General features: G+C 44.9%; 1 protein-coding gene across 1 annotated transcript in view; it reads left to right on the top strand.

Moving 5' to 3' along the window:
* The first annotated feature begins 2110 nt into the window (after positions 1 to 2110).
* LOC110315147 (F-box/WD repeat-containing protein 15-like) overlaps positions 2111 to 7140 on the top strand; it is an 18258-nt gene continuing 13228 nt past the window's right edge. The window contains exons 1-4 of the mRNA XM_021189277.1: positions 2111 to 2200; positions 3014 to 3051; positions 3244 to 3407; positions 4522 to 4640. Coding sequence (XP_021044936.1) covers positions 2111 to 2200; positions 3014 to 3051; positions 3244 to 3407; positions 4522 to 4640 — 411 coding nt within the window. The remainder of the gene's footprint in view (positions 2201 to 3013; positions 3052 to 3243; positions 3408 to 4521; positions 4641 to 7140) is intronic.

Here is a 7140-nt window from a genome sequence, read left to right as displayed (position 1 = left end):
CTTCTCAAGTCCAGGGATGCCAGGGCAGCTGCTGGGAACTGGCAGAGACAAGGGGTGGGTTGTCTCCTAGTGCCTCTGCAGAGAACAGGGCCCTGACAATGTTAGATAAGCAATGTCTAAACCTGGGACAGAGAGTGTTTTCCCCACCTACCCCATCTCATTTACTCTCATTTAGCCTCAGGAAGCTACTGCAACAACTATCTTCAGTTCACACTGTGCAGTTAATATCAGAGCCTCAGAAAATGTTCTTCAGCTGCTCATGTTTCTACTGGTCACCTGATGGTCCCTTTCCCAGATGGCCATTATTGAAATACTGGCTTAAATACAAGGAGAAGAAGGATCTGTTTAGGGGATGAAGAGACAGCTCTGTGATTAAGAGTACTGGCTGCTTTTCCAGAGGACCTAGTTTTGATTTTTCAGTACCCACATGGGGTCTCACAACTGTCTGTAACCTCAGTACCAGGAGGTCAAATGTCCTCTTCTGGCTTCTGCAAGCAAGAGATTTCATGTTTGAGGCCAACCTAAACTCCTCAGTGAATTCTAGGTCAGCCTGGATTATAGGATGATATCCTCTCTCATTCAATCACACACACACACACACAGACACCTCCCCCACACATCTTAAACAATTACACTTTGTAAAAATAATCAGATCTCCAACAATAATAATATCCATTGTTTAGGTGTCTGGGGGTAGCAATCCCTCACGTCTTGTATAAGGAGATACAACAGCTCTGCATTCGAACATGAAAGAAGCCAGGGCCATCCTTTGGCTCAGCAAACATGCAAACAGAAAGGTCAGAGCCAGGCATTGTGGCACACATCTTTCCTCTCAGCACTTGGCAGACAGAGGTAAACAGGTCTCTAAGTTGGAGGCCTGGACTATATATCAAGATCCAGTCTAGTCAGTCAGGGGTAGAGAGTGAGACCTTGTCTCAAAATGAAATAAAGAAAAGTAAAAAGAAAAAGAAAGAAAGAAAGAAGAAAACTGAGCAAGTATAGCACAAGGAGGCCTCTGGTTTGGTTTTGTTGGCTGCTTCACATTCTAACCTCAAAGTCTGTCACAGAAAAGCCAGTGGTGGGGTCTGCAGTCCTCAAAAACTATTTTCAGTCTGAATCCGTAGACAGCATAGTTTAAAAACTGTGGCTGTGTATGTATATATGTATACATATATCCATTTTGTATGTGTGTGTGTCTAAGTATGCATACATGTGTATGTCCATGGTGTATGTCTGTGTGCACTCTATTGTAGTGCTGGGTTCCTTGGGTTGTTGTCTCACGGTACAAACTATCACAGTCACCAAGGGTCCAGGACATAAGCTCTACCTGTGGATGCACAGGAGAAGGGCATTTTAGAATGAAAATCCATTCTGATTTCTAGTTGGTAATATAATCAGCATGAATAAAATCAGCATGACACTTTAACTATTTTTTGAAACAAAGTCTCATTCTTTAGCCTAGGCTGACTTGGAAATCATGTGCAGTATATGTAAAAGTGCCTATATGCTCCAGTGCACATGCCTGTGTTTGCACAGAGACCAGCAGCAAATGTCAGTTGTCTTCTCTGATTGTCCCTTTCTACTAGAAGTCTAAGTACACAAGCACATGACCTCAGAGGCTGTGCAGGCACAGAGAGGTGGGCCCTGCTGAGCTAACTCAGTTCTCAGGGTAGTGATAAACATGGAAACCAGATTCCCTACGCCAGTGCTTTGGAGCAACCTAATGTGCTTCACATAAGCAATTGAACCTGTTGAAAATTAGTGTGTTACTCAGGATTTTCTAGAAAGTTCTGACAAGTACATCATCAATCGGGGCTGCCCCAGATCATGTGCTTTTGGTCTCCACAGTGCCAGAAAGGGGTTGTTGAGCTCATCTACTCAGTGAAAATCACTGTGGAGTGAGTTAAGGTGTGAGCACTCTCAGCTGAGTGCTTCTGGCTCCAGTGAGTGGGGTGGGGAGTCAGGCTGAGAGTCTACACAGCTGTAGCTTGCTCCAATCAAAGGCTGATGGATGACCTGTGGTTGGCAATCCTGTGAACTCTTTGGCCAAGTCTTTAAAATCAGAGCAAGCTGGGGAGGAGAAAGTCAGTGTGGACTTAGGCCACAGAAGATGGAGATCCATTTGCCTAGTTTGCCATTGATGAAAATCTTCTCCTATCTGGATGCCTACAGTTTGCTACAGGTTGCCCAAGTAAAGAAGGTAAAAGCTCCTTGGCTGAACTCCATTCGGTGCACCCTACATGAGGCCCCTTTGGCTTTTCCCATTCAGTCTTGGAGTCTCAGCTACCCCAGCACCACACTCATACAGCCTGGCTTGTTTCCTTGCTTCCTCCCTCCCTCTCTCTCTCCCTCTCTCCCTTCCTTCCTTCCTCCCTCCCTCCTTCCCTTCCCTTCCTTCTTTCCTTCCCTTCCTTCTTTCCTTCCACTTACCCTATTCAGACATATCTACTCAGCTCTGACACATTAGTGTCTTGGGGACTCAGCTGCTTCTCTTGATCAACAGAAGCTCCTTCCTACAGAATAGCAAACAGATACATCTAGGTCTCACGGGTCAGCATTATCCACTGGGAAGACCTCACGTCCGGGTAAATGAGGCAGGAGTGGTGGTGCAGGACTGTAATTGAAGCACTTGGGAGGTGGAAGCAAGATGAGCAGGAGTTAGGGTCAGACTCAATCACATGAATGTAAAACCAGCCCAGGCTACTAGACACCCTATCTCAGAACAGTAACAGTGATACCAAAATTATGCTAAATGAAAAGAACAAGCTGTGGTATGTAGACGTGCTTTATATGTGGCATCCTTGAGACTCCATGTCAGACCTTTGAGACTGGCCCTCCTTCCTCTGAACCCTCACAAGGTGACTTGTGTTGGCCGGCCTAGGTCTCTCCAGGCTGCCTAAGCCTGGAGAGGTTAAGACTGTATTTGATTAACCTCTGTAGGCCTAGCAGAGAACAAATTGAGAGGAGGAGAGTGAGGCGGTTGTTATTTTAAGGATTCTTTTCTTTCCCATAGAACTGGAATGAACTTGCAAGCAGTGATGTCCTGTGGAGGTAAGGAGAGGGGCAGGGTGGGATGGGAAGAGGGGAGCGGATGGGGCAGGAAGGAAGAAGAGGCCTTCTGATTCTGGACCTGGACCTGTGCTGCATGAGGATGGTTAGTGAATAAAAGTATGCACACTGTAACCCTGGCTCTAGGTAAGGTGACTGGGGTCAGCCTGATGTGATTGCAACTGTGCATTGCAGGAAGTTGTGTCAGAAGAGATGGCTCCTCTCTGACATGGTCACCCTACAGCTCCTGGGCAAAGAGACATGGAAGCAGTTCTTCGTTTGTCGAACATGGCAAGAACACGCCAAGACCCGGGCAAAGCCAGAAGACTTCACTTACAAAGAAATTCTCGCAGAGACTGGTATAGGCTTGGATACTTTAGAAGAGACTCCCACTTGGTTTTTCCCGTTCTGTGCAGTCCTACGTTCTCATTTGATAAGAGGAAGGGAACTGTAGTTTAACAGGGTGGGGCTGCTGTGCTAGTCTACCCATGGAGCCAATCTGTGATCTGCTGAGTGGTTTCTCAACATCTTAAAACCAGTCCTATTGTTCCCTTTCCCTGAAGGCTTTGTACCTTTCCCAGAGAAAATAGAGAATTAACTGGGGAAATTATCAAATAGGCTTTAGTATTTATCTTTAAAAAAAAAAAAACTTCCTCAGGACAGTTTTCTGATGGAGAGATACTTTTAAATTTTTTACATTTATTAATTTTTGTGTGTTTGTATGTGATGTGTGTACATGGCACAGTGTGTGTGTAACAGAAGACATCTTTGTGGATTCCCTTCCCCAGATGGGAAGAATCTTATCTTTTCTGTTTGAGATAAGGCCTCAAAACATAGCTGTGGCTAGCCTAGAACTTACTCTGTAGACTAGGCTGNCCTCAAACTCAAGGTCTGCTGCTTGCCTTCACTGGGACTGGCACATCTTTACACCTGGGTTTTTCTTTTGTTTCTTTTTCTCTTTCCTTCTTCCCTTCTTCCTCTTCTCTCTCTCTGTCTCTCTCCCTGTTCCTCCCTTCCCCTTCCTTCCTTCCTTCCTTCCTTCCTTCCTTACTTCCTTCCTTCCTTCCTTAAGACAGGATCTCATGTACCACAGGCTGACCTCAAACCCTTCATGTAACACACACCAATGTCCTTGAACTTCAGATCCTTCTGCCCCCACATGAGGTTATGGTTCATTGGCCTCTAGGAACAGAATGAAGCACTCTGCCCAGGGACTCACAGCCCCAGCCCCCAGTACCCACTTTGTATTTATAGAAACGGACTAAAGAGTAAATGTACCTGAACCAATGCCCAGCCTGCAGTGTGCTTGGCTGCCTCTCACTTCCTCCTTTCCACCCCTGTTATCCAAGCCTTCTCCATGGCAGAGGGAAGGGAAACATACTGACTTTCCCATACTGACTCATGGGGACCTCCTTCTGTTCGAGTTGTCCCTCAACTGTCTGGTGTCCACATAGTATTGGGGTTTCCTTGCAGGAATTTGGGCATATGCATGTTATATCTCAGAGCGTGGCTTAGCAAGAAATGGACAAGGCAGGTCGGTCATCTGTATGTTTACTTCCATGACCAAGATTTCCACCTGGGATATTCATGAGGTGAGTCTGGCCGGTGAGTAGCACAAGTTACCCTCCTATGAATTCTGATTTTTGTTATTGTTGCTGGTGATGATGAGACAGTATCCCCCTGTACAGACTGGCTGTCCTGGAAGTCCCCATATAGATCCACCCACCTTGGCTTCCCGGATGCTTGGGTCAAAGGTTTGGACCACCACACCTGATTTTCCCCTCTTCTTATTTTTAGTTTCTATTTTTAGATTTAATTGTTTTCTTTCTTTCTTTTTGTCCTTTTTTTTGAGACAGGGTTTTTCTGTGTGCCCTGGCTGTCCTGGAAGTCCCCATATAGATCCACCCACCTTGGCTTCCCGGATGCTTGGGTCAAAGGTTTGGACCACCACACCTGATTTTCCCCTCTTCTTATTTTTAGTTTCTTAATTTTTAGATTTAATTACTTTGTATGTATGAGTGCTTTCTGTGCATATGTATGTGTGGTCCCCGTGTGTCTGCTGCCTGTGGATGTCACAAGAGGGTGTCAGGTCCCTTAAAAACTGTAGTTGCAGATGACTGTAAGCTGTGGGCACTGGGGCTGTGGGCACTGAACTCAGGTCCTCTGCTAAGCCATCTGTGCAGGGCCTGTCAGTGTTTCAAAGTTTTCATCATAGAGATTGTTCTTATCCAAGGTTGGGTTTACTCCTAGGCATTTTTAAAAGATATATATATATATATATATATATATATATATATATATATATATATTATTTTATATATATGTGTGCCTGTATTAGCTTGGTTGGTGCCGGCTAGCAGAGGCCAGAGGCTGTGAGGCTTGGGAACCTAACTAGGGTCTCCTGCAAGAGCATTAATTGTTCTGAACTGCTGAACCATCACTCCAGCCCCTTCCTCCAGGTTTTTTTTAAAAAAGAGTTTGAAACAGGGTTTCAGTGTGTAAGAGCCTCGAGCCTTGAGCCTTGGAGGACACTTGCACAGAAGGCTTCCCTCATCCTTCTTCACTTTGGGTATTACTGTATAGGAAGAGAGTGATTTTTCCCTGTTAACTTTGTAGCCTGACAATTTGCTGGAAGTTTATCAGTTCCCAGACTTTTCCAGAGGAGTCTAAGGGTCTCTAAGTACAGGGTCACAGTGTCTGCAAATGAGGAAACTCTGGCTTCTCTTTCCTACTGGCATCTCTTTTGTTTGCTTCTCCTGTTTTATTGTTCTAGTAAAACAATACCATATGGAATGAGAGCAGAGAGTGTGGACATGCTTGTCTTGTTCCTGATTTTCCTGGAAATGCTTTTTTTTAAAATGGTATTTGAGGGGTTACAGTAAAGAAACTGCCAACATCACTGCTCCATGATATGATTAAGGTTTTTTTTATTGTAGATATGAAAGAATGTCCAGAGGCATCTAGAAGAGTCAAGAGCAGACAGAGAAAGAAGTAGACTGTGTTGTGCTTTTAAAAAGACCAGGATATGTTTTGTAGAGCAAAGTATGGTGAGGTGGGAGGTGTGTCTCAGTGGGCAGGCCCAGGCTGGGGCATTGCTTCCCCTGAGGTAAGAGACACTCAATGGGTATAGTGCAAAATAGAATTTATTTAGGGCATGGGAAGTAGAGATGAGAAGGGAGTAGAGACAGAGAAAGATGGAGAGAGAAAGGGGGAGAGGGAGGGGGGGAGGGGAGAGGCCAGTCAAAAAATGTGGAGAGACTGGGAAGGGGGAAGAGGAAAATGGAAAAAGAGGTTAGGAAGGGGCAAAGAGAGCAAGGAGGGGCCAAACTGCCCCTTTTATAACAAGCCAGGCCTACCTGGTTGTTGCCAGGTAACTGTTGGGTGGAGCCTAGAAGGAATGCTAATACCCTCTATTTTGTTTTAATTTTAAAAAGGAGAAGCCTAAGAAAATGGAGATGGGGTGTTGGTCCAGTCTTAGCAGACTCAGTTGTGTCCTTGCTGTCCAAGATCTGTGGGGCCATCTGTGGGTACGAAGGAGCAGGTCCAGTAGAAGCATCCGTGTCTGTAGGCAGTGGCACATCTGTGGGTTGCTTCTCTGGAGCTGTTCTGGATGTGGATTTTGAGTAAACACTTGGACTTAGCAAGATGCTGGAATACTTATGTATATTAGATGTAGAGAATAAAGTTAAGCACTTTTGGGATTGAAAGAAATGTTCTCAGGTGTACGTTTGAAACCCTTAGGTCTTGGTGGTTGGTGTGAGAGGAGTCCCAATCCCAGGTAACAGAGAGGAATCCCAGCCCCTGGAATAGGCAACAGGTAGGAACATAGGCTATTGATTGGCAGGTGTGCTTATCTAGATGGAGCCTGTGTGGTCCATGACAGGTGAATTTGAGTGGGTTTCCTGGAGCTTATAAGTTTACAAAAGAGATAAATCTGCTAACAGCATAAGCACTCTTTAAGAAGAGTTTAAAGACCGAAACCTTTCATGGAGCAGAAGGAGCAAGCAAAGCCTTTTCCTTCTATCTGGGAGGCTGAAAATGTATGTATGTATATATATATATATATATATATATATATATATATATATATAT

The sequence above is a fragment of the Mus pahari genome, unplaced genomic scaffold (genome assembly GCF_900095145.1).
Source record: "Mus pahari unplaced genomic scaffold, PAHARI_EIJ_v1.1 scaffold_6812_1, whole genome shotgun sequence".
Taxonomy (NCBI): domain Eukaryota; kingdom Metazoa; phylum Chordata; class Mammalia; order Rodentia; family Muridae; genus Mus; species Mus pahari.
Note: the sequence above shows the minus strand (reverse complement) of the source record. Positions and strands in the feature narration are given on the sequence as shown.